The 27,662-nt window shown below is 47.0% G+C and overlaps 1 protein-coding gene and 1 long non-coding RNA gene across 5 annotated transcripts in view; one reads left to right on the forward strand and one right to left on the reverse strand.

Annotated features, from left to right (window-relative positions):
- LOC123585331 (ankyrin repeat domain-containing protein 26-like) overlaps window positions 1–27,662 on the reverse strand; it is a 184,263-nt gene that overhangs the window by 3,611 nt on the left and 152,990 nt on the right. For 3 of the 4 annotated variants that reach the window (XR_006706072.1, XR_006706073.1, XM_045453369.1), the window contains one exon: window positions 826–4,141. The exons of the other annotated variant lie outside the window; for it this stretch is intronic. Coding sequence is in view for 1 of the 3 variants with exons in the window: in XM_045453369.1 (XP_045309325.1) it covers window positions 4,138–4,141 (4 nt within the window). In the remaining 2 variants the exon portion in view is untranslated. Of the gene's footprint in view, window positions 1–825; window positions 4,142–27,662 lie in introns of those variants that run through there. 4 annotated transcript variants of the gene reach the window in all.
- On the forward strand, window positions 46–2,224 carry LOC123585340. Its single transcript, XR_006706101.1, has 2 exons — window positions 46–396; window positions 1,938–2,224. It is a non-coding gene; the product is annotated as an uncharacterized LOC123585340 (long non-coding RNA).

Genomic DNA, 27,662 nt, shown 5'->3' on the forward strand with positions numbered 1-27,662 from the left:
GAGCATCGGAGGGGTCATGAGGGAAGACTGCAGCCTGGAGGTTGACAGGACTTGCCTCCTCCTCTGTCGCATCACCTGGGGTGACCCTTCGCCTTGGGAATGGCTGTTGGGACGGGTTCCCAGGTTCGACCCTGCTCCCCGGCCTCGTGCTTCACTCGTGTTGCCTGGTTTCCCAGCCATGCCTCCCTTGCCTCCCCAGATGCCCATCGCCCAGGAAACCAACCCCCTGCACAAATTCCTCTTCGTTAGGATAACTGGTGTTGCTTCTTATTCCTGGCTGGAGCTTGACTGATAAAGGGGCCAGAGAGAACTTTCCTGAAGTCACCAACCACGTTTTATTTGGCTCCATTTGCAAGCACTCAGCACAATCCCAGCAGGTGACAGTGCCCAAACAAGGTTTGTTGAACGAATAAGGCAAAAATATCCTCTCTATGCACCAGCTAAGTAAACTGAGACCAGTGCCTGAAGGCGTGACATCCAACGCCAACTTGCTCATTAAGCTCTCAGAAAGCCACCTTCTTCGGCAGAGCAAATGTAAGGTCTCCTTGTGAGCAGCACCCCCTGCCTGAGCCCCTATAAAAGAACATCTTTTCTTTTATATTCATGCACTAAGGAAATACCACACCCCACTTTATTTTTTTTTTTTTATTTTTTTAGAGAGAGTGTGTGCGAGCCAGGGAGTGGGGCTGTGGGAGAGAGAGAGAGAGAGAGAGAGAGAGGATCTCGAGCAGGGTCCACGCTCAGCAAGGAGCCCAATTCGGAGCTCCATCCCATGACCCTGGGATCATGACCTGAGCCAAAATCAAGAGTCAATGCTCACCCAGGTTCAGTCAACATTCTTTATCAAAGCTTTAATCTATGATGAAGTCATCCTGGAAAACCCAGACTGCTTTGGATCCGGTAACAAGCAGATGAGAGACAGGATTTTGACACAGAATACTTTTTTTAAATGTTTATTTATTTTTGAGAGAGAGAGAGAGAGAGCACAACAGGAGAGGGGCGGGGGGGGGGGGCAGGCTCCAGTCTTCGAGCTGTCCGCACAGAGCCTGATGTGAGGCTCCATCCATGAACCGCAAGACCATGACCTGAGTCAAAGTCGAGTGCTAACCTACTGAGCCCAAGGTGCCCCCACACAGAATACTTTTGATGCACTTTTACATCTTAGCTCTGTCTCAACACAAGATCCCTTTTTGGGATTGCTAGAACATCCTCCAGACTGGATTCCTTGCCACTAGCTTGGGACACACAGCACATTGCTCTCCAGTATTTGTCCAAATCTCTCTTAACTAATTCACACAGCTTCATCACTTACTAGCTGTGTGGCCTCGTAATTTGGTTAACCTCTCTGTGCTTTGGTTTCATTATCTTAAAATGGGGACAACGATAGTACCTATCTCATAAAATTGGTATAAGGTCTAAATAAGTTAATGTAGACAAGTACTTAGGACAAAATGAAACACGTGATGGCCATCATTGCTACACTTGAAAACGCTGTTATCCTCATGTTGCTTTGGGGATAAAATGCAATTCTGTAGCAGATATGGGTTTTCCTACTAGGAACCTCCAGCTATCTTTGTAGACTCACCCTCCACTGTTTCCCTCTCCACCTCTACCCATCATTACCTGTCTCCTCACCCCTCTGGAAAAAATCTACTTCCTTGCTAGAAAGTTCCGAGGGCTGGACTTTCTAGCACCACTGTCTTCCCAGTCTTTTCTTATTGAGTGTCTTCATGTGTTTTTCTCGGCACTGGAATGTTCTCCTTCTGCCTCTCCCTCCACCACACATCCCTACTCGACCCTCAAGCCCCTCCCAGATGTGACTTCATAGAGAGGAAACGACTCATGTCCTCTAGGCCAACGGGAGACTTCATACCTGATGAGTCAATAGCCCCCCTGTGCACCACCTCACACAGTTACATACTTGTCTCTCCTTACAGGAATCTTCCATCCCTGGAAGGCAGGAAATATACCCCAAAAAGAGGACTCTGGTGCCTACTATGTGTTCAGTTAATGAACAAGTAAATGAACTGATCAAGTAAGACCAACTCAGAACGGACAGAGGCGTAGAGACCTTCACCTGCTGCCTTGTTCACCTGCTGCCTTCACCTGTCACCTTCACCACCTGCTGCCTTCACCTGCCGCTGTTGCCTACTGCTCGCTTGACAGTAGGTGAGCCTTTGGGCCAGGTCACTTGTGATGCAAATAAACTCTAATTGCACCCCAATGTTGTCAGTTCATCCCACTACTTTTTAAAAAATTATGCTAAAAAGGTGTATAAATACACAGCACGTACTAGAAGTTGGTCCTCAAGATGATTAGTTTTGTGCAAGTTCACAGCAGGGAAGCTCAATACACTAGTGTTTCACACAAGGGTCGTTCCTCCAAAGGGGTCTGAAAAATGCAAATGTAACCTATTCCTCTTACTACAAAAGTCAAACGCGGAGGAAGAAGGATAAGGTGGTGGGAGAAGAGAGGCGAGTGCTCCAAGTTCAGGGCTACGAAAATGCCAGGAGAACCAGAAACAAGAGATAATCAGCAGTGAGGCACTAGGGAGAGGTGAGTCCAGGGGGAGGTGAATCTAGGGGCAGGTGAGTCCAGGGAGAGGTGAATCTAGGGGGAGGTGAGTCCAGGGGGAGGTGAAACCAGGGGGAGGTGAATCTAGGGGCAGGTGAGTCCAGGGAGAGGTGAATCTAGGGGGAGGTGAGTCCAGGGGGAGGTGAAACCAGGGGGAGGTGAGTCCAGGGAGAGGTGAATCTAGGGGCAGGTGAGTCCAGGGGGAGGTGAATCTAGGGGGAGGTGAGTCCAGGGGGAGGTGAAACAGGGGGAGGTGAGTCCAGGGGCAGGTGAGTCCAGGGGGAGGTGAGTCCAGGGGGAGGTGAATCTAGGGGCAGTTGAGTCCAGGGGAGGTGAATCTAGGGGGAGGTGAATCCAGTGGGAGGTGAATCCAGGGGAGATGAGTCCCAGGGGAGGTGAATCCAGGGTGTGGGGGGGTGAATCTAGGGGGAGGTGAGTCCAGGGGGAGGTGAGCCCAAGGGGAGGTGAATCCTTCTCCTCCCCTTCCCCCTCCAGGTTCCTGAGACCCATCCCTCAAGAAAAGGTGCCACTTGGGAAGGACGGCCTCTAGGCACACCACAAACAAACTGAAAAGGCTTGAAATGATCCGTCTCAACAATGGGTGCCCTGTCTCATGCCTCCATAAGGTTTAAGCCCAGCATTGTTCCAGGCCACGTCCCCCCAGCAACCTTTCCCTCCTGGCTGGACTGTTTCCCCACCTGCGGTCCACGCGGGCTCTCTCCCTTTCTCCAAGGGCTTGGGAGGACAGTCTTGACCCGAATGATTTGTGAGCCTGACTCGAAAAAATCAATTCTGGCAAACTGAGCTCAGAGCATCCACAATATGCAAACCCTGTCTGGTGGGGACTGACGGCTCTCTCTGCTTCTGCACAGCTATTTGCTAGTTTAATGCTTCAGCACCTTTATTGTGTGGTCCCCTCCACCCACCCTGTGACTGTCTTTGTGTGAACTGTGGGCTTTGCTCTTGGGCTCTCCGGGCTTGTTTTGGTTTGGTTTGTCTTGTTTTTCTGAACCTCACCCGGAGGTCAGTGATTCTTAACCTTATTTCAGTTGTGGCTCCTTTTGAGAACGTGATGAAGGATATACATCCATCCCCACAAGACAAAGCACGCACGTGCATGTACACACACGATTTTGCATACAATTTTAGTATGCTCGTGGAAATCTCTCCATTTGGGTCTTATCATACAAAACCATAACTATATGGACAAAGTTGACCCAATATATCAGAGACAAAGTATACCCTATGTTTTTAAAGTCTTTGTGATGAATGGCTCAGGAGTTCACTGGGGTCAGGTTTTGTGAGACGGCTTCTGAGAAGCACACACTGTTGGAGCCAACCCAGTGTGTCACCTCACCCTAGCGATTTTCGTGGTTGGCGGAGTGAAGGATCCAGGCTTCACCTATTTATCTAGAGGAATGCCAACCAGTCCGCAAGTTTTGCCTAAGCGTCCCCTTTTCTACTACCAAAACATAATTTGAATTAGTTCTTCCTTTTGAAAAAATGCGTGAATAGTTGATACTCGATCCTCTGTGCTCATGCCTTCCCTGCATCATACTTCTTTTATCTGGGGGTGAGGAAGAAGGAAACACAATCAGGGTAAGAACATCGAATAGCATCTGTGCAACTGTGTAATGAGCCACGCTGTTGAAACCCTCATTCTCATGTAGAACAAGTCTTGAGGCGTGAAGAACTTAATGGTGCCGTTATAATTACAGAGGGTTATAATTACTTTTTCATGATGATTGTCCATTAATTTGAGAATGATAGTTTATAAGTGCAGTGGGGCACTTTATGGAGACATTTTTACGTTTATATATGGAAAGATAAATCTAAAGAAAATAGTACTTTAAAAACCAGTATCAAAACCTTCTTGATAACATCTGCTATCAACTCCCAAGCCACTCTTTAAGTCTCTTTGGATCAGAAACTTCCTGAGTAAAAGGAGAGTAGGCGGGAAAGACCAGTAAGTAGAAAGAAATGTTCCAACGTTTTGAAACAAATTCAACACTCCTGAGCATGTGTGCATTCTTCCTGGAGAACACGAAGCGAGGCTGGAGCGTGAAGGCACGTAAGACTGAGTGGGCAGATGCCTCAGGAAAATACGGGAGCAGAGGCCCAGGGCCCTTCCTGAATCTTAAGAGGGAGGGATCTGGTTGGAACAGGCTGGGGGGCTTTTCCTGGAGCTGTTTCCCAAGCAAGGATGTGGCTTTCTGAAGCTATAACAAGTGCCGGCCCTAGATTTTACTTATTCGGGGCGTGGGTGTCCCCGAAATCCCTCTCTGGAGCTTCTGCTACAAGCTTTCCTGCTCCTTCCGTCCCACTCCTCTCAGAAATAACTTGCTACCACCCCCGTCCCACCCCTTGCCTGAGCCATGTGATGGTTCCTGTTGTTCTCCCAACCCCTCTGCCTCCTGCCCTTCCGGGAGCCCATTTCCCTACTGACATCACCTCTGCCTGCAAGTCCAGGGGTCCTGCTTCCCAGAGCCGAGTTCCTCAGTGAGGCTCCTGTGCGGTTCTCCCACAAGGTTACCTTCAGGCTCCTCATTAAGACCATTTAATGTGCACCATTCATTTCGGAGAGGTTTCACTGAACGTCTCTCATTCTAACAAAAGTGGCTCACGCTTATGGACTGATTTCCAGTCGTTTACTTTTCCGAGGACTTTACGTGAATCTGCTCACGTAAACCTCACCGTCACGGGAGATTCCCTTTGCCTATTCTCGAACTTGGTAATAATGAAATAGTATAGCACGGACTCTGTGAGCAGCTTCTTGCGTTGGACGTTAGGCCGTGAGATTCGCTGACACTGTCGGACGTAACTGTGGTTCACGTTTTCACTGTGCGGCAGAATTCCCACGAGTTGACGAGCACAGGGTCTCCCAGCTTCAGTTTACACGAAGACGACTGTGTTACGAGCACAATAGAGCAATACAGCCTCTGTTCCTATTGAACTCCAGGATTACTCATGCTTGAGTTCTCGACATTTCTGAGAGATATTTTAATTACAGTTTTAAAATAAAGGTTTAGCTAGCAGGGGAGAAGAGGAGAACGTTTATGGGTGAAACCACTTGTTTGTGATTGAGAATGAGGGGGGGAATTCTGAAGCTGTTCTCTGGGCTCCCTCAGGTTTGAAGGTGAAGGCAGACCTCGGGAAAAGGGGAAAATCACCTCCGGAAGAGAGGCCGCATTTCCAGAGGGCAGAAAATGTTAGACTTGTAGTTAGTGGTTCCCATTAAGCCCCTCCGGGTTCTCTCCTCAGTACTTAGATCCTATAGGTTTGCTCACGGCCAGTGTGCCCGTTTCATCCAAACCTCATCTAGATCCATATAAACCACATTTGAAGACTCAGAAAGGTTGGAGAGTCAGCTTCTCCTGATTATCCCCATTAAACCTAAAGCCCTACTTCTGTAAATTGAAAACCTATGGCTTTGGGGCCCCTGGGTGGCTCAGTTAGACGTCTGAGTTTTGATTTCAGCTGAGATCATGATCCCAGGGTCGTGGGTTCAAGCCCCATGTTGGGCTCTGCACTGGGGGTGGAGTATGCTTATGATTCTCTCTCTCCTTCTCTCTCTCTCTCTCTGTCCCTCCTCAGCTTGTGCTCTCTCTCGAAAACAAACAAAATAAAAGCTCACAGCTTTGACTGCCAAGATGTGGCCAAATACTTTGTTCACAGGAGAGGAAACACTGGCAATCTGATGAAACTGCAAAATCATGAGGGGGCTGAGTCAGGACGTCAAGAGAACAGAAAAGAACCCAGTAGCTTTTGCCTTTGTTTTACAGGAAAGAGGGAACAACCGTATTCTCCTTAAAAGTTCAGGTAAGGGGTGCCAGGGTGGCTCAGTCGGTTGAGCGTCTGACTTCGGCTCAGGTCATGATCTCACAGCTCGTGAGTTCGAGCCCCGCATCGGGCTCTGTGCTGACAGCTTGGAGCCTGGAGCCTGCTTCGGATTCAGTGTCTCCCTCTCTCTCTGCCCCTCCCCCGCTCATGCGCGCTCTCTCTCTCTCTCTCTCTCTCTCTCTCTGTCAAAACTAAATAAACATTCAAAGAGAATTTTAAAAAAAAGTTCAGGTAAAAATGATTGGCTTCCTTTATTCTAGCAGAGTTTCCCCCTTCCTCCAGTTAGATACTTATTTACTGAGCATCTTCTGTGTGTTAAGTCCCCGTAACAGGTGCCATAAGGGACATGAGGGTAAGTGAGAGACATTTCCGTACATCAAAGCATTTATAATTGGGAAGAGTTGGCCAGTCAAACTACAGAGATACAGAAATAAATATGAGGGGGATGAGGACTACAGGAAAGGCACCCGGAAAATGGTACAGGAGCAATAAGGAGAGACAAATGAAATCAAGTTCAGAACAGAGCAAAGACTGTCGTGACATTGTCCTTGGCCTCGACGGTGAACGCTGGCTGCAGCAGTGGAGCAGGAAGCAGACTGTACAAGGGAAGAAACAGAGCAGAGCCATGGATACTGGAGAAAACTGGACATATTAGGAGAACGATAAGGAAGAATGCAGCCCTGGGCTTACAGAAGAGAGAGAGTTGACCACTCCTTGTGTGGTCCCCATATACAGGCGAGCGCCCTTCCTCCAAAGATTTTTTGTATTTACTTATTGTCATAGTTTGCTAGGTCGCGTGTCATAAAATTCCACAGACGGGGTTGCTTAAGCAACAGACATTTATTTCAGCACAGTTCTGAAGACTCGGAAGCCTGGGGTCAAGGTGCTGGCAGGGTCAGTTCCTTCTGAGGCTGCTCTCCCTGGTGTCACCCCCTCTTCCTAGAAGGACAGCAGTCATACTGGATTAGGGCCCCCCCATATGACCTCATTTTACCTTCCTTACCTATTTAAAGACTCTTCCTGTCTGTCCCCACACTGAAAGCCCTGGAGTTGGCTTCCCTGAAGTTCACCTGCCTCTCTGTATTCAACTTGAGCACTTTCACTTTCTAAGGAACCACGGGTTAGGGCTTCAACATGTGAATTTGTGGGAGAGGGGGCACGATTCAGTCTATTACAGGTATTTTATAACCTGCTTATCCTGAGAGAAGGGGTCCGGTCTTGCTCATGTCTGTACCCCATGTGCCTCAGCCAACGCCTGGCACAGAAATATTTCTTTACCCACTTTTTGTTAATTTAGAAGTAGGATGCAGGTTATGTAGCTTGGAGTCTGGTGACAGAGAAAAGTTTTAGATGCTAAGGAGAGGTTTAAATATTCTAGAATAAAGAATCGAGGTGGGGTCACATGGTGGGGAGCACTCTTCACAAGAAGCACTCTGTCACTAGGGCAAGGCTTTTGTAGGAGAGAAGAAATGGAGGCAGGAAAACCAGTTTGGGGTCTCTCACCACGGCCCAGGCGGAGGGCACTGATGACCTGACTGTTGGTGGTTGCTTTGGGGGCGGAGATAAGGGCAAGACCCGGTGCAAAGCTCGGGTGTGGCCCCCGGTTGGCAGAAGGGAGGAAGGAGGGGGTCCGGGAAGTGCGGGTTGAGAGCTTGATGACTTGAGAGAGCTCCATTCAAGTCAAGAGCCAGTGCTCAAGGTGAATACAGAGAGGCAGGTGAACTTCAGGGAAGCCACCTCCGGGGCTTTCAGCATGGGGACAGACAGAAAGGTTTTGTTAGTCCCCTTCCCAACAGACACTTGGAAACGGGGGCTGTTGTCTGAGGATAAGCATCAGAGCGAGCTGTGTGGCAGATGCCACTTGGTCTGTTCTCTCTGGTGTCTGCAGTCCCCCAGTCCAGTTCCTGGCCCGTATATGATGCTCAACAAACGTTGGCTGAAGGAAGGAAATAGTGACTGGGGAGTGAACTGCACTGCAGGGAGGCGGGTGTTTGTTAAAGTCAGGGGCACCGGAGGAGGGAAAACAGAAGCGAAGTCTCGGGAAATATAGTCTCCTTTACTGACTATGTATACATTATGGGAAACACAAGGTAATTCTCAAAATCAAATAGAGAAAAAAACCCGCCTCTGTATCTACAAAAAATACAGGCTTTCTGGAGTCACGGGAGAAAATTAACAATATGTTATCCCAACAAATAGCAACACCTAGTGACCAGTCCTGAAACAACATGGGGTCTTTTCGGGTGAAGTTCCTTAGGATTTTCACAGCGCTCGTGGGAGGAAGGAAAATGATGAGAACTGGCCAGTTCTGCTGGTGGCAGTGATATCTGTACAGCACTTAATAATTTTTTTTATTTAAAAAAAATTTTTTAATGTTCATTTATTATTGAGAGACAGAGAGACAGCATGAGCAGGGGAGGGACCGAGAGATGGAGAGACACAGAATCCGAAGCAGGCTCCAGGCCCCAAGCTGTCGGCACAGAGCCCGACGCGGGGCTCGAACTCACAGACGGCGAGATCGTGACCTGAGCCGAAGTCAGATGCTTAACCGACTGAGCCACCCAGGCGCCCCTAATAATTTACTGAACAGTCTCCTCTGCCCTATTTCACCTGGTGACTGAGACAGATATGGTTGAATAAAGTCAAGACTCACGTGGCAAAGAGGGTTGGGGTCTGGGCCGCCTGCCTTTGCTCTCGGTCACACAAATGGTGTGTGACAGGAATGGGCATTCCCCTCAGCAATGTTTCTTTCTTTCGTTTAAAAAAAAATATTATTATTTGTTTGTTTGTTTGTTTATTTTACATCCAAGTTAGTTAGCATCTAGTACAATAATGATTTCAGGAGTAACTCCAGTGGTTCATCCCCTACGTATAACACCCAGCGCTCATCCCAGCAAGTGTCCTCCTTAATGCCCTTCTCCCACTTAGCCCATCCCCCCACCCACAGCCCCTCCAGCAACCCTCAGTTTATTCTCTGTATTTAAGAGCCTCTTCTGTTTTGTCCCCCTCCCTGTTTTTATATTATTTTTGCTTCCCTTCCCCTACGTTCGTCTGTTTTGTGTCTTAAATTCCACATGTGAGTGAAGTCATAGGATAATTATCTTTCTCTGACTAATTCTGCATAATACACTCTAGTTCCATCCACATTGTTGCAAATGGCTCCAACTCACAAACCGCAAGATCATGATCTGAGCCAAAGTCAGATGCTCAACCAACTGAGCCACCCAGGTGCCCCAGGTCCTCTATAGATTTTGGATACTAAACCTTTATCTGATATATCTTTTGCAAATATCTTCTCCCATTCCATCAGTTGCCTTTTAGTTTTGCTGATTGTTTCCTTTGCCGTGCAGAAGCTTTTTATCCTGATGAGGTCCCAATATTTTTTTTTTTATTTTTTTTTTCAACGTTTATTTATTTTTGGGACAGAGAGAGACAGAGCATGAACGGGGGAGGGGCAGAGAGAGAGGGAGACACAGAATCGGAAACAGGCTCCAGGCTCTGAGCCATTAGCCCAGAGCCCGACGCGGGGCTCGAACTCACGGACCGCGAGATCGTGACCTGGCTGAAGTCGGACGCTTAACCGACTGCGCCACCCAGGCGCCCCAAGGTCCCAATATTTGTATTTGTTTCCCTTGCCTCTGGAGACATGTTGAGTAAGAAGTTACCGTGGCTGAGGTCAAAGAGGTTTTTGCCTGCTGTCTTCTCTAGGATTTTGATGGCTTCCTGTCTTGGTTTAGGTCTTTCATCCATTTTGAGTTTATTTTTGTGTATGGTGTCAGAATTGTCCAGATTCATTCTGCATGTTGCTGTCCAGTTTTCCCAACACTATTTGCTGAAGAGACTGTCTTTATTCCATTGGATATTCTTTCCTGTTTTGCCAAAGATTAATTGGCCATACATTTATGGGTCCATTTCTGGGTTCTCTCTTCTGTTCCATTGATCTATGTGTCTGTTTTTTGTGCCAGGACTGTACTGTCTTGATGATTACAGCTTTGTAATACATCTTGAAGTTCGGAATTGTGATGCCTTTAGGCTTGGTTTTCTTTTTCAGAATTGCATTGGCTATTTGGGGTCTTTTCTGGTTCCATACAAATTTTAGGGTTGTTTGTTCTAGCTCTATGAAGAGTGCTGGTGTTATGTTGATAGGGATTGCATTGAATATGTAGATTGCTTTGAGTAGTATTGACATTTTAACAATATTTGCTCTTCCAGTCCATGAGCAAGGAATATTTTTCCTTTTTTTGTGTGTGTCTTCTTCAATTTCTTTCATAAGTCTTCTATAATTTTCAGTGTATAGGTTTTTCACCTCTTTGGTTAAGTTTATTCCTAGGTATTTTATGGCTTTTGGTGCAATTGTAAATGGGATCGATTCCTTGATTTCTCTTCCTGCTGCTTCATTATTGGTGTATAGAAATGCAACAGATTTCTGTGCATTGATTTTATATCCTGCGACTTCGCTGAATTCATGGGTCAGTTCTAGCAGTGTTTGGTAGAATCTTTTGGGTTTTCCACATAGAGTATCATGTTGTCTGCAAAGAGTGAAAGTTTCACTTCCTCCTTGCCGCTTTGGATGCCTTTCATTTCTTTGTGTTGTTTGATTGCAGCCCAAACTGCTGTCTGTGTCCTGTTACTTCTATGGAGAAATGGACTTTACTGTCCTTTGTTACACATACCAGATAAGCCTGAGCTTCTCCCATGGATACGTGAGGCACACGTTACTGTTATTAAACTCGTGTTTTTCTCTTGCTAATCAGTCTTTATTACTGAGCCCTGGCCAAGAACCTGAGATGGGTGGAAGGAAATGTTTTCCTCTCTTATAGTATTTAAAGCAGGTCATATTAGGGGACACAGGCTGACTGTCACTTTCATGCTTCTGAGCTGTCCCCAACCTTTGGGCAGCCTCAAAAGTTAGGAGTAGCAACAGAATCCATTTACTAGAACTAAGGATAGAGTGAGGAGTAGGATTCAGGGTTCAGGAATAGGACAGAAACCTTGGTGTCAAAAGCAGAAGAATCCTGAGGCTGGGCTCTCAGGGTCTCTCCCAGACAGACTCAGCTTTCAAAAACCCTGATTGTGCAATTTCCTTGCTCGGAAACATTGTGTGGCCTATGGTGCCAGCCATGGTCTTGTCCTCAAAGCTGCACCATTGCACTCACTCGACTTGTGCTGCAGGACCCTGGACTTTGCAAACTGCTTTTCTTTGTTTGCCAGGTGGCTCTGAGCTTGGCTCTGCCGAGCGGGCAAAGCGGTGAGAGGCTGGATGGCCAGAAGAAAGAAGGGATTTCCCCTCTCCCTCTGCATCCTGTCCTGCTAGTATGGCTCTAATGGCCTTTCCTCCTCAGCTCCCAGCCCCAGAACATCCCTGTAACTCAGGGACATCAGCGCCCAGGGTCTGAGTCTCAATTCTGCCAGAGTCCTCTTCCAAAACTCTGGTTTTTCTTTAACTGCTAAAATACACACAACACGGAATTTACCATTGTAACCATTTTTTTTTGTTTGTTTGTTTGTTTAAAGGTGATGCTGTTGACCTCTGGTCTAATTCTTTTTTTTTTTTTTAATTTTTTTTAATGTTTATTTATTTTTGAGAGAGAGAGAGGGAGACACAGACTCTGAAGCAGGCTCCAGGCTCTGAGCTGCCAGCGCAGAGCCCGATATGGGGCTCGAACTCATGAACCGTGAGATCATGACCTGAGCCAAAGTCGGACGCTCAATTGACTGAGCCGCCCAGGTGCCACCCCTTGTAACCATTTTTAAGGGTATAGTTTAATATTGTTAAGAGCATTCACATTGTTGGTGCGACCAATTTCCGGAACTCTTTTCATCTTGTACAACTGGAGCTTTATCCCCATTAAATGGTAGTCCCTATCTGTTCCCCTCCCCAGCCCCTGGGGCTCCCACCATTTTACTTTGTATCTATGAGTTTGACACCTCTGGGTACTTCCTATAAGTAGCATCGTACAGTAGTTACCCTTTTGTAACAAACTTATTTCCCTCGGCGTCATACCCTGAAGGTTCACGTGGGTTGAAGCGTGTGCCAGAGTTTCGTTTCTTCTTAACCCTGATACATCTCATCGTGTGTACACACCATGCCTTCTTCATCCAGTCGTCCGTCAATGGACACCTGGGCTGCTTCCACCTTTTGGCTCCTGTGAATAACGCTGCTGTGAGCACAAGTGTACAAATATCTCTTTGAGGCCCTGCTCTCAGTTCTTCTGGGCGTTTACCCAGAAGCTGAATTGCAGTATCATATAGTAATTCCAGTGTTAATTTTTTGAGGAACTTCTAAGTTTCAATAACTCCAAGCTTCCCCTTGTTCCCATTGTCAGAGGGGCAGTAGCTTCTCCCTTGTGTTGCTTCAGTTATTTTTAATTCCTTAATAATTCTTTCTATTAAGTCGTTGATAATTTTGGTGGAGATTAATTTTTGGAAGATGAACTTCACAACTTAATTTTTAGTTGCAGGATGTTCAGACTGGGTTGGGATTGGACCTGAGTGATTCACAGGGTCGTGACTGGGTCCTGAGACGAAGCCCACCTCACCTGGTGAAGGAAGGACAGATATACATGGGTAACATGTGTGTGACATGTGAAGGACACCCAGCACTTCATCCAAGGGTTTCTCACGCCCTGGGTTCCTCTTCCTTAGGTCCAGAACTGATTTCCAGCCATGGTCTCCACTCATTCCGCCTTTCTTTCAAATGGGACTATTTCCCATTCTCCCCCAAAGTTCAGCTCACTCCCTTGATTTCCTCCTCCGAATGCAGGGTCAGCGGAATGGGTGGTGAGGGCAACCTGTTCGATGCTGGACACTTTGCTGGGTGCTGTCATGCACATCATTTCAGCTTTTGCCCACAACAACCCTGCGCCATCATTTTCCTAATTTAATAATGAGGAAAATGAAAACTTAGGTTAGGTGGCTTACTCAAGGTCACACACGAACTGATCACAGAGCCAAGGTTCCAGTGGCTTTAATGTCTTTTCCTGCCTGTTTACCTGCCAAGTCTTTCCCATTTTTCACTGCCCAGGGTAAGTTCCACTCACTCCACTAAGTATATTCATCTCTTTTTCTGTTAACCAAGAGCACAGTGTCTGAACCTTTATTGGAGTTGTTAGCTTATCATCTTGCTTATGTGTCATACCCTGAGATAAGTTATCTCTTTACTGTATTTTTCCTGACAGAAGGCAGGCACTGGTACTTACTCATCATTGCAGTCCACTGCCAGGGTTGAACATTGTGCCTTGTACGCCATAGGTGCCCAATAAATGCTGGTGGTCTTAAACATCTGGGGAACATGCAGGGAGCTTTGCACCCCTAGGATGCTTGTTTGGAAGTTAGTTGGTTTCCCTGTGTCTTAATCCCTCCTGGCTGCTGTAACAAAACACCATAGACTAATCTATAAACAGTGGGAATTGACTTATCAGTCCTGGCAGCTGGGGAGTCCAAGATCAGGATGTCAGCACATTTGATATCTGGTGAGGGCTTCCTGGTTCATAGAGCCTGTCTTGTTGCTGTGTCCTCAGGTGGCAGAAGGGATAAGGGAGGTCCCTGAGGTCTCCGAGGTCTCTTTTGTACAGGCACCGATGCCATTCCTGAGGCCTCCACCTCCTAACCTGATCACCTCCGGAAGTCCCCACCTCCTCATAGCACCACACTGGGGTAAGGTTTCAACACATGCGTTGAGGGCGGGGGTGCAAATATTTTGTCTATGGCGCCCTGTGACTCAAGTTTGACACCTAGGGCCTCACTGAAGTTCATGTCAGCCCAAATTCTTTTTTCAGTGCCGCACACATGTGCTGCCCCTGAAGCTAATTGGAGGGTCTCACAGCCAGCCAGCATAGTCTCCCTCGGCTGGGTGGCCATAGCCTGGGGTTTGGCTACCTCCAAGTGGAAGGTGTAAGGCAAGTAATAGTGCTTGACTCATTTGTTTTGTGTGGTTTCCATGTGTGTTGGGATTCACTCGAAAGCCAAATGTTCTTGGGATGCTGAGATACCCTGTAATGACCTCCCATGTGCAGCAATGGAACACTTTGAAGAGATGTAAACAAGGTGCTTACATACTATTTTCTGGTGCATCCAAAACAAGGCAATGATCAATATCGAAGAGTCATGCTCTATCCTTGAATTTTTACCCTTTGCGCGTTCACACGAGAATCCCTTACCTTGCATAAATTGGAACGTGGTATGACACTGCTTGGTTCAACACCCTTCGAAGTCTTCCTCCCCAGTGCACTTAGAATAAAACCCCAGCTCTTTCCCATGGGCTGTGGGCCTGTGTAATGTGGCCCCAAATTACCAGGCACCACTCTGCTAGCTGTTTATGTGCTTCCCAGTTTTCCCCGGGACAGTCCTTACTTACAGGTACTGTCCTGGAATAACTGTCCGTAGCACACACGTTCGTGCTCAGAAGCGTCCCTAGCTGGATGCTAGATTGTGTGGTCACCCCACACACTGCCCCCAGCTCCAGCCATACTTTCCAGGTCCTGCTCTACAGCAGTTTGCAATGCTGTTCCCTCCACCTGGAAAGATGTCCTCCTCCTCCTCCTCCTCTTCACTTCCGTAGGTAATAACCACTGTGTTATCAGATACTTACACATTGTTTTCATCAGGTAATGGTCCTGCTTAAAATCCTTCAAAGACTCCCTATTACCTGTGGCACCAAGCACTCACCATGGACTGGCATTCAGATGGACCAGTCACCTTCCTGTGTTGACTTCACCCCACCTTCTCCACTCAGTGTGCACTCTGCGACGTTGCTCCTGGACTCACGGGGACCAGTTGCCACGTCAGCTTATACAGTTGTGTCCTCTGCAAGCATCCAGCCAAGGGTCAAGCGGAAGCAGGTGGGCAGCCCAGCCTCACGCCAGGCCACACACCTGGGGTGGTATCTTTCTAGGGGGTGCCTTTGTCTCACTCACATAAAGGCACCAAAGGATCTGGTGGGGAGGTCCTGTCTGTGACCACGCCATCTTAAGAAGGTTTAGCCCTTAACTGCCAGTGGATCCTAAAGGCCAGCCCATCGTCCAGCCCCTCAGAATCTCCTGGGCCACTTACATCGAGAGATCCCTGGGCCTTCTCAGCGTGGAGACCAGGAATGTGTGTTTTTAGCAAGTCCCTTTGGATGCTTCTGGTCTGGAATGCACCTGAATCAACCATTTCTTACCCAGTTTTGTTGGGTTACTGCTTGGCCTTTTGTGCATCTCAGACTTGCTTCCCTAGCTCCCTGAGGATGCAGATTTCATCTTATAGTACTTGTCATCCACTGAGCACCTGGAACGAGCCAGGGTGTGAAGGAAGGCAAACTGCAGGGGCCCTAATTCCTTGGCTAGGAGAGTTGACTCACTATGCAACGAATCTGTTCAGTAAAGACCGGCTAAGTGCTTGCTCCTGGCTGTTCCTGCAGCAGGGACTGAGGAGACCCAGCTCGGCCCACAGCATGTAGTTGTGAGTCCACGGCCAAGCACATCGGTGTGTGGCTCAGGGTGCCTAAGCGGCTCAGTCAGTTAAGCATCTGACTTCTGCTCAGGTCATGATCTCGCGGTTCGTGGGTTCAAGCCCCGTGAAGAGCTCTGTGCTGACAGCTCAGAACCTGAGGCCTGCTTCAGATTCTGTCTGTCTGTCTGTCTCTCTCTGCCCCTTCCCTGTATGTGCGCGCTCTCTCTCTCAAAAGTAAATAAACATTAAAAAAGGAAAGGAGAAGGAACACCCTACAGGGGCTGAGAAGGGGCAGCTTACTCAGACCTGGGGGAGCTCAGAGGAGATGGGGGGACAAAGTGGGCAGAAGGGACATATGCAATGGCCACATGGCAGGGGGAGCTTCATCTGTGGGGGAGGCCGGACAGCAGGTTGTCAGGAGGCCAGGGGATGAGGTTGGAGAGGTAAACAGAAGCCAGTTCAGGAAGGCCTTGAATGCCTTACCAGGCAGGGTGGAGTTGGCCAGGATTCAGATGTCAGCGCCCCTCAGGTACACTAGACCTTTAATGTTGGGAAGAAAAGCAATCCCACACCTCAGTGCCCCCACTCGTCCTCACAGGGTTTCCCCTCCAGCCCAGCACGAGTCCCTCCACTGTGTTGACCATGTTCCTCCTGTCCCTCCATGCTGATGTGGTTGTGCTGTCGAGCATTTGTGTGTTGTGTGGGCCTGGGGGCTTGGGACCGCCCGTGGGGTAAGGAAGATGCACTGTGGGTTGAAGGGTTGTGCTTTCTCTGGGACTTGGAAGTGGCACAGAATCAAGATCACCAGGGGCTGGGGCGGCTGGGCTCAGTCACAGGAGACACTATGGATTCAATGGGAAGCACTGGGTTCTACAGGACGGTGTTCCTGCTCTTTGCAGGCAGTTGCTGAAGCATTTAGGGGGGTTGTTATGATGTCTGCAACTTACTTGGGACCTCTCTCTCTCTCTCTGTGTCTGTCTATTATCTATGTATATGAGAAAGAAAGTATGGCAAAATGTTAACGATTGGTGAAACAAGATACATGGAGACTATACAGATCTTTGTTGTGCTATTTTTTCAATGTTTCTGTAGATTTGGTATATTTTTAAAATAAAAGTTTGGAGAAGAAGAGGAAAAAAAAAAAAGGACTATCAGGTACGTGCCCAAGTCAGTTCTCTGATGGCAGGACCTTCCACTCTCTTTACCGATGGCTTCCCCTCAGCTTCCTGAGGGTTCCAGAGTATGTAAGATCTTGACAATATGTTTGGAAGTTGCAAAAGTACTGCTCCTCAAAATCAGAAGGCACATGTCCAAAGACTAAGAAGTTGTTCTGCACATTCTGCAAGATTCTGTTGCTTCCCCACCTTAGAAAATGATTTATATAAACAACCTGGTCAGCACTGTATTTGAAAATGCCATGTACAGGAATTGTCTCATTCCTTGTGTTTTATTTTTCTTGGGATTTCAGGTGTCAACTATCAACTGAATTCTCTTTTCAGGCATTTGCAATGCCTTAAATACTTCATAACCCAACTCTGGTCTCTGCTACCACTGCACTCCTCACCACAGACATTTATAAATGTACTTTCAGATGATTGCATGTGGACGTAAGAGATACAGCGACAGTGTGTTTTGAGAAGAGAGGAGGAAAATGATTTGTAACCAGTGAACATGACAAATGGCACAAGTTCGGGGCCTGATTAGTGAAGGAAAGTATGTACTTCAACAGGGAACTCTGAGAAATGGGCACACGATGGGCACTGTCCAAGGAAGTGATCATTCTGGAAAACTCAGTCTGATCAGAGCCCCTTTGCTCAACTTATTGTCTACCATCGATGTGTTCTGGGAGCATGTTTGACAATATCCCTAAAGAAATGTAGCAAATGATCCCTTCTTTTAACAAGACTTTATCACACACAATTCACTCTTGATACGTCCACTGGGTGGAAACCATTGTATGCTTCCGTGCAATGAAATAGATCATGTTCTTCAAACTTTTTAACCTTGATCCATAGGGGGAAAATATATTTCCCATGGAGATCTGGTATGTACACATATCTATAAAAACTAAAAAAAAAATTTCATGAAACTACCTATCTTTCCCACCTGCTTTCTAATAATTTTTTTTTAGTCCACTTCATTTTGTAACAAGATGTTGCTTGAGATTTGTTTAATCAATCTGACAAGTTGTTGGTTCTTGACCCTGATGCTGAGAAGCTCTGACAGAGATGCCCATCCTTCCAGATGCATTTTAAATTTTTAAAAAAACATTTATTTATTTTTGAGACAGAGAGAGACAGAGCATGGGCAGGGGAAGGGCAGAGAGAGAGGGAGGCACAGAACCCAAGCAGGCTCCAGGCTCTGAGCTGTCAGCACAGACCTTGACTTGGGGCTCAAACTCATGAACCTTGAGATCATGACCTGAACCAAAGTCAGATGAGTAACTGACAGAGCCACCCAGGTGCCCAGAAGATTTTTCCATTTTAATAAACATGGATAACCCTAATTTTTTGTTTTCTTTTTTTTTATTTTAATGTTTTATTTTTGAGAGAGAGAGAGAGAGAGAGAGAGAGAGAGAGAGCCTGAGCAGGGAAGGGACAGAGAGAGAGAGAGAGAGAGACAGAACCCAAGCAGGATCCAGGCTTCCAGCTGTCAGCACACAGCCCAATGTGGGGCTCGAACTCACAAACCATGAGATCATGACCTGAGCTGGGTTAGGGTTAGGGTTAGGGTTAGGGTTTATGGTTAGGGTTAGTGTTAGGGTTAGGGTTAGGGTTAGGGTTAGGGTTAGGTTTAGGGTTGGGGGTTAGGGTTTGTGTTAGGGTATTATTGTTAGGCTTAACTTTAGGTTCAGGTCTCAGAAGCCTCCTGGCTGTGAACCCACAGCAGTGCATTTGTCTCCCTGATAGACTGAGTGAGAGTACAAGGGAGTGTGACGTCCAGGATTAATCTTTCAATTTCAAGGATAGAAAATCTGTGGGCCACTGTTCATGTAGACTTCAGGTATCCCCTGGCAGCTGCACCCTCGCCATGGAATTGTCATGGTGATTTATCAGGTTCTATCCCGATTTCTGCACTGCTTTGGACCCCAGGCACCTGGTGCTATCAATCTTTGGTTGTGGTCCTCACAGGGAGAGAGCTTTAGCTAGGGTTTGGGTTCAGTTCAGGGGCGAAATGACTATAGTCTCTTGATTTCCCTCTTTGACCGAAATGAGGTCCCATGTGACCGTGCGGGTGAAGTGTAGCATTAGGTTTCGAGATAGGGTTAAGATTCGTTTAAGGGTTCTGTTTAGGGTTAACGTTAAGGTTAGGGTTAGGTCCCATGAGTCTCCAGGCACTGACCCCACAGTAGAGGAGTTGTCTCCCCCAAGGTCTCAGTGGAGTACAGTTATTGTGAATGTTTGCCTTAGGTTTTGGTTAGGGTTAGGGTTACAGTTCTGTTCTGGGTTAAGATTAGTTTCCAGGAGTTTCTAGGTCCTGAACATATAGCAGTGCAGTTGTCTCCCTGAGTGTAGAGGGAGGGTACTGGTCAGCATTAGTCTTTGCATTCCAAGGCCAGTCATCTATATCCGCACTCTTTGGTAGGCCTCAGGATTCCTCCTGTTAATCGGAAGCCGTGGTTTGGAAATGACATGGTGATGTTCCACGTTTCACACAGAATTATCTTGCATCGCCTCTCAACCCATTGTGCGTGCTGTTGTCAGACTATGGTATTCGGTCCCCATGAGGTGTATGTTTCAGGATATGGTTAGAATTACAGTTAGGGTTGGGTTAAGTCCCAGGAAGCTGCACGCACTGAACCCACAGCAGAGCAGATGTCTCCGTGAAAGACTGAGTGGAGTACATGAGGCAGTGTCCCAATCAGGAGTAGTCTTTGAGTTCCAAGTCCAGATAAATGTGTGGGCCACCCTTCAGGTAGACCTCAGGAATCCTCTCATGCAGAGGCAGTTGCGCTTTGGAAATGACATGGTGATGTTCCAGGTTGCATGCCGAGTATCTCTGCACTGATTCTCGAACCCATGTGCATGCTGTTGTCACACTTTGGAATTGGGTCCCCATGGGGAGAGAGCCATAGCTAGGGTTAGGGTTCGGTGCAGGGATGTCACTGGGGCTGAAGAAAAACCAATGTTATGAATTCCATGGAAGGCTGAAGTGAGGTCACACGTGCGGCCATGGTCTGGTGTAGACTTAGTGAAATAGATAGGTTAGGTGTAGATTGATGGTTATAGATTAAGGTTGTGTTTAGGGTTAGGGTTAGGTCCCAGGAGGCTCTAGGCGCTGATCCCACAGCAGAGTAATTGTCTCCCCGAAGTGCTGAGTGGAGTACACAAGGGAGGGTGCTGGTCAGGGTTAGTCTTTGTGTTCCAAAGCCAGACAAATGTATGGGCCACCCTTCAAGTAGGCCTCAGGAATCCTCTCTTGCAGCTGCCATCGCGCTTTGGAAATGACATGGTTATGTTCCAGCTTCCATGCCGACTATCTCTGCACCAATTCTCGAACCCGTGTGTGTGTGCTGTTGTCAGACTTTGGAATTGGGTCCCCAAGGTGACAGAGCCTTAGCTAGGGTTAAGCTTCCATGCAGGGACGTCTCCAGGGCCGATGCAACTCGAGTTTTGTGATCTCCCTCCAGGGATGAATTGAGGGCCTATGGGAAGGTGCAGGTCAAATGTAGGGTTAGGTTTAGAGAGATGGTTAGGTGTACATTGTGGGTTATGGTTAGGGTTATGGCTAGGGTTAGGTTTAGGTCTCAGGAGGTTCCAGGCACTGAACCCACAACAGTGCAGTTGTGTCCCCTAAGGGCTGAGTTAAGCATACAAAGGAGGGTGCCAGTTCAGATTAGTCTTTGGGTTCTAACACAAGACAAATGTATGGGTCACCCTTCGTGTAGGCCTCAGGAATCCTCTCATGCAGCTGCATTCGTGCTTTGGAAATGACATGGTGATGTTCCATGTTCCATGCCCAGTATTTCTGCACTGATTTCCAACCCATGTGCATGTTGTTGTCACACTGTGGAATTGGGTCCCCGTGGGGAGACAGCCTTAGCTAGGTTTAGGGTTCGGTCCAGGGAAGTTGCCAGGGCTGAAGTGACACCAGTGTTGTGAATTCCACCGAGGGCTGAAGTGAGGACTCATGCGCGGCTGTGGGTCTGGTGTAGACTTAGTGAGATAGATAGGGTTAGGTGTAGGTTGAGGTTTATACTTTAGGGTTATGGAGTCCAGGAGACTCCAGGACCTGAACCCACAGCTGAGCAGTGGTCTCCCCCAACAGCTGAGTGGAGTACACATGGGAGGGTGCCAGTCAGGATTAGTCTTTGGGTTCCAAGGCCCGACAAAATATGGGCCACTCTTCGCTTAGGCCTCAGGAATCCTCTAGTGCAGCTGCAGTCTTGCTTTGCAAATGACATGGTGATGTTCCAGGTTCCATGCTGATTACTTCTGCACCGATTCTCGAATCCATGTGCGTGCTATTGTCACACTTTGAAATTGGGTCTTAATGGGGAGAGAGCCTTCGCTAGGGTAAGGGTTTGTTCCAAAGACATCACCATGTCTGAAGCCACACTTTTGTGAATTCCATGGAGGGCTTAAGTGAGGGCATATGGGCAGCTGTTGGTCTAGTGTAGACTTAGTGAGATAGATAGGGTTAGGTGTAGGTTGAGGGTTATAGATAGGGTTACGGTTAGGGTTATGTCCCAGGTGGCTCCAGACACTGACCCCACAGCTGAGCAGTTGTCTTCCCGAAGGGCTGAGTGGAGTACACAAGGGAGGTTTCCAGTCAGGATTAGTCTTTGCGTTCCAAGGCTAGACAAATTTATGGGCCACACTTCGGGTAGGTCTCAGGAATCCTCTCGTGCACCTGCAGTCATGCTGTGGAAATGACATGGTGATGTTCCAGCTTCTATGCTGAATACTTTTATACCAATTCTGGAACCTGCGTGCATGCTGTTGTCACACTTTGGAATTGGGTCTTGGGGAGAGAGCCTTACTAGTGTTAGGGATCAGTCCAGGGAAGGCTCCAGTGTTGAAACGACACCAGTGTTATAAATTCCATTAAGGGAGGGGCGCCTGGGTGGCGCAGTCGGTTAGGCGTCCGACTTCAGCCAGGTCACGATCTCGCAGTCCGTGAGTTCGAGCCCCGCATCAGGCTCTGGGCTGATGGCTCAGAGCCTGGAGCCTGTTTCCGATTCTGTGTCTCCCTCTCTCTCTGCCCCTCCCCCGTTCATGCTCTGTCTCTCTCTGTCCCAAAAATGAATAAACGTTGAAAAAAAAAATTTAAAAAAAAATTCCATTAAGGGCTAAAGTGAGGGCACATGTGCGGCTGTGGGTCTGGTGTAGACTTAGTGAGATAGATAGGGTTATGCGTAGGTTGAGGGTTATGGTTAGCGTTAGGGTTAGGTCCCAGGGGGCCCCAGGCACTGACCCTACTTGTCTCTGCGAAGGGCTGAGTTGAGTCCACAAGTGACGGTGCTGGTCAGGAGTAGTGTTTGGGTTCCAAGGCCAGACCAATGTGTGGGCCACCCTTCGGGTAGACCTCAGGAATCCTCTCGTGCAGCTGCAGTGGCACTTTGGAAATGACATGGTGATGTTCAAGGTTCCATGCCGAGTATTTCTGCACCGATTCTCCAACCCATGTGCGTGCTGTTGTCAGACTTTGGAATTGGGTCCCCATGAGGAGAGAGCCTTACCTAGGGTTAGGAATTGGTCCAGGGATGTCGCCAGGGCTGATGCGACTCCAGTTTCATGATCTGCCTCGAGGGCTGAATTGAGGGCCCCTGTGAGGGTGCATGGTCAAGTGTAGGGTTATGGTTTGAGTTATGGTTAGGTGTACGTTGAGGGTAATGGACAGGGTTAAGGTTAGGGTTAGGGTTAGGTCCCAGCAGGCTTCAGGACCCGAATTCACAACAGTTCAATTGTCTCCACAAAGGGCTGAATGGAGTGCATAAGGAAGGGTGTCATTCAGGATTAGTCCTTGGGTTCCAAGGCCAGACAACTTTATGGTATGCTCTTCAATTAGGTCTCAGGAATCCTCTCTTTTAGCTGCAGTCACACTTTCGAAATGACATGGTAATATTCCATGTTCCATGCTGATATTTCTGCAAGGATTCTCGAACTCATGTGTGTGCTGTTGTCAGACTTTGGGATTGTGTCCCCACGGGGAGAGAGCCTTAGCTAGGGCTTGGGTTCGGTCCAGGGACTTTGCCAGGGCCTATGGGACACCAGTTTTGTGAATTCCATGGAGGGCTTAAGATTGGGCACATGTGCAGCTGTGGGTCTGGTGTAGAGTTAGTGCGACAGATAGGGTTAGGTGTAGGGTGAGGGGTATGGTTGGGGTTATGGGTAGGGTTAGGATTAGGTCTCAGGAGGCTCCAGGCACTGACCCCACAGAAGAGCATTTGTCTCCATGAAGGTCTCAGTGGAGTACACAAGGGAGGGTGCCAGTCAGGATTAGACTCTGGGTTCCAAGGCCAGACACTCTATGGGCCACCCTTCGGGTAGACCTCAGAAATCCTCTCCTGTAGCTGCTTTCATGCTTTGGAAATGACGTGGTGATGTTTCACTTTCCTTGCTGAGTAATTCTGCACTGATTCTCAAATGGGTTTTCGTGCTGTTGTCAGACTTTGGAATTGTTCCCCAACTGGAGAGAGCCTTAGCTAGGGTTTGGGTTCGGTGCAGGGAAGTCACCTAGGCTGATGTGACTCCAGTCCCATGATATCTCTCAAGGGCTCTGTTGAGGGCCCATGCGAGGGTGGGAGTCAAGTGTAGGGTTAGATTTAGAGATAGGGTTATGTGTAGGTTCAGGGTTATGTTTAGGGTTACGGTTAGGGTTAGGGTTTCTTCCCAGGAGGCTCCAGGCACTGAACTCACAACAATTCATTTGTCTCCATGAAGGGATGAGGGGAGTGCACAAGGGAGGGGTCCAGTCAGGAATGGTCTTTGGGTTCCAAGGCCAGGCAAGTGTATCGTCCGCTCTTCGGCTAGGCCTCAGAAATCCTCTCTTTTAGCTTCAATCGGCTTTGCAAATGACATGGTGATGTTCCAGGCTCCATGCCAAGTATTTCTGCACCAATTCTCCAACCCGTGGTAGTGCTATTGTCAAAGTTGGCTTTGGGTCTTCATGGCGAGAGAGCCTTAGGTAGTGTTAGGTTCAGTCCAGGGACTTCGCCAGGGCCGACGCGCCACCAGTATTGTGAATTCCATGGAGGGCTGACATGAGGGCACATGGGCGACTGTGGGTCTCATGTAGAGTTATTGTGATAGATACGGTTAGGTGTAGGTTGAGGGTTATGGTTAGTGTTACAGTTAGGGTTAGGTCACAGGAGGCTCTATGCATGGAACACAGCAGTGCAGTTTTCTCCACAAAGGGCTGAGTGAAATGCACAAGGTAGGGTGACAGTCAGATTTAGTCCATGGGTTCCAAGGCTCTTTGGGACGCTCTTTGGGTAGGCTTCAGAAATCCTCTCTTGTAGCTGCAGTCAAGTGTTGGAAATGACATGGTAATGTTCCATCTTCCATGCCGAGTATTTCTGCACTGATTTTTGAACCCGTGTGCGTGTTGTCAGACGTTGGAATTGGGTCCCCATGAGGAGAGGGCCTTAGCTAGGTTTATGGTTCGGTCCAGGGACATCGCCAGGGTCAAAGCGACATCAGTGTTCTGAATTGCATGGAAGGCTGAAGTGAGGGCACATGCTCGGATGTGGATCTGTTGTAAAGTTAGTGTGATATATAGGGTTACATGTAGGGTGAGGGTTCTGGTTAGGGTTACCGTTAGGTTTAGGGTTAGGTCCCAGGAGGCTCCAGGCAGTTACCCCACAGCAGATCAGTTGTCTCCCCAAATGGCTGAGTGGAGTACACAAGGGTGGGTGTCAGTCAGGATTATTCTCTGGCTTCCAAGTCTAGACAAATGTATGTGCCACCCTTTGGGCAGGCTTCAGAAATCCTCTCGTGGAGCTGCAGTCGTTCTTTGGAAATGACATGGTGATATCCCACATTCCATGTCGAGTATTTCTTCACCAATTCTTGAACCCATGTGCATGCTGTTGTTAGAAAATATACAAATGTATATTTTCTGTGGAATGATATCGCCATTGATGTCATTGGGGTGTTAAAGTGCCCTACTATGTTTGTATGAGTATCAATTCTTTACTTTAGGTTTTTACTGTTTTGTGTTCGATGCTCTCAGGTTAAGCGCATATTTGTTTACATTTGGTCTTTTTGTTGTATTATACCTTTTATTATTATAATGTCCTTCTTTGTCTCTTGTTACAGTTTTATTTTGAAATCTATTTGTCTGATATAGGTATGGCGACTGCAGTTTTCTTTTGATACTTTAGTTCTATAATTAGTCTCTTTTAGGTAGAAGATAGATGGGTCATATATTTTATTCATCCTATCACCCAGTGCCTTTTATTATGAGGAGAGAGAGCACAGGCACGGGAGGGTGGGGTGGGGGGAATGGGGGAAGATAGAGAGAGAGAAAGAGAGAGAATGATAATGAAGATGTATGTTAGGCAAGTTCCATGCTCAGTGTAGAGCCCAACCAGGGCTCAATACTGTGATCCTGGCATCATATCCTAAGCTGAAATCAAGAGTGGAAATCTCAAGCGATTGAGCCATCCAGGTGCCCCTATCTGTCACCCAGTGCCTTTGATTTGAGTGATATAGTGATATAGTGAATACTTTGGCTGATGTTTTACAGATACACTCATTTTTATTGCTTTTGCGTTTCTCACTTTAATGCTGTCACTTTAGGTGTTTCTTTTCCACTTAAAGAGTCCCTTTAACATTTCTTGCAGGGGTGGTTTGTTGGTTTTGAGCTCACTTGGTATTTATTTGGGAACCTCTTCATCTCTCCTTCCATCTGAATGATAGTGTTCGGGATAGACTCTTTGGCTGCAGATGTTTTTCATTCATTCACTCATGAAAGAAATTGAAGGTGACGGAAAGAGAAAGACATCCGATGCTCATAGATGGGAAGAATACTCATTTTGAAAGTGTCTACACTACCCAAAGCAATCTACAGATGTAACGCAATCCCTGTCAACATACCAACAGCATTTGTCACAGAGCTAGACAATCAATCCTAAACGTTGTATACAACCACAAAGACCTTGAATGGCCAAAGTAATATTGAGAAAGAGGAAAACTAGAGGTATCGCAATCTCAGATTTCAAGTTTTATTCCAAAGCTGTAGTAATCCAAACAGTATGGTGGGTACTGGCGTAAAAAATAATCACATAGCTCTTGGAATAGAACCAAAAACCCAGAAATAAATCCATAACTGTATGGTCAGTTCATCTTCCACAAACAGGAAAGACTATCCAGTGGGGAAAAGGCAGTCTCCTCACCAAATGGTGTTGGGAAGACTGGACAAGCCACATGCCAAAGAATGAACCTGGACCAATTTCTTTACCATACACACAAATAAACTCAAAATGAATTAAAGACCTAAGTATGAGACCTGAAACCATAAAATATCCTGGAAGAGACCACAGGCCATCATTTCTCTCAATTTGGCTATAGCAACATTTTACTCGTTATGTCTCCTGAGCCAAGGGAAATAAAGCAAGAATAAACTATGGGGACTACATCAAACTACAAAGATTTTGTATAGTGAAGGAAACCGTAAAACTAAAAGGCAACCTCTGGGATGGGAGAACATATTTGCAAATGTTTTGCAAATCCAGTAAAGGGTTACTATCCACAATGTATAAAACATTGATACAAGTCAACATCCCCCCCCCAAAAAAGCCCAGTTTACAAATTAGCAAAAGACATGACCAGACACTTTTCCAAAGACAACATACAGATGGTCAACAGACACATGAAAAGATGCTCCCCAAAACTACAACGAGATACCACATCACACCTGTCAGAATGGCTAAACTCCAGGACACAAGAAGCAAGTGTCTGCGAGGATGTGGAGACAAAGGAACCCTCTTGCACTGTTGGTGGAAATGCAAATGGGTGCGGCCCCTGTGGAAAACAGTATGGAGGTTCCTCAAAAAATTAAAAACAGAACTCTCCTATGATCCAGTAATTGCACTACTGGATACTACCCAAGAGAATACAAAAACACGAATTCCATGGGACACACGCACCCCTGTGTTTATTGCAGCATTATTTCCAATAGCCAGCGCAAGCGTCCATTGACAAATGAGTGAACGAAGAAGAAGTCCTATATTTATGTTTGTGTGTGTATATGTATATCCACACACACACACACACACACGCACACACACACACTGGAATATTACTGAACCATAAAAAATTTGAAACCTTGCCATTTGCAATGATCTGGATGGAGCCTGAGAGTAGTAGGTTAAGAAAAGTCAGGGAAAGACAAATACCATATGATTTTACTCATGTAGCACTTAAGAAACAACGAATGAGCAAAGGGAGAAAAAAAGCAGAGACAAACCAGGAAATAGGCTCTTAACTGCAGAGAACAAACAGATGGTTCCCAGAGAGGAGGTGAATGGTGGGAGGGGTGAAAGAGGTGATGGGGATGAAGGAGTGCCCTTGTCATGATGAGCACGGGGTGAGTATGGAGTTGGTGAATCACTATATTGTACAACTTAAATAACACACTGGATGTTACTATTACTGGAATTAAAATAAAAAATGAAAAAACCAGAGGCCAACTTTTAATTATACCAAGAAACTTCATTGAATAAACAGATAGCTGACCTTTCCCTTAATTTTTGAAATTTTGTTTTTAAATAAATTAACATGTTTTTGTTGTATATTTTTGCTCTAAAGGCTTTCTGACAAACCTGGTCCTGATGATTCATGGCCTACATCAGCTAGCCAAGACTTAGA

Source organism: Leopardus geoffroyi, chromosome C3, assembly GCF_018350155.1.
Source record: "Leopardus geoffroyi isolate Oge1 chromosome C3, O.geoffroyi_Oge1_pat1.0, whole genome shotgun sequence".
Classification (NCBI taxonomy): domain Eukaryota; kingdom Metazoa; phylum Chordata; class Mammalia; order Carnivora; family Felidae; genus Leopardus; species Leopardus geoffroyi.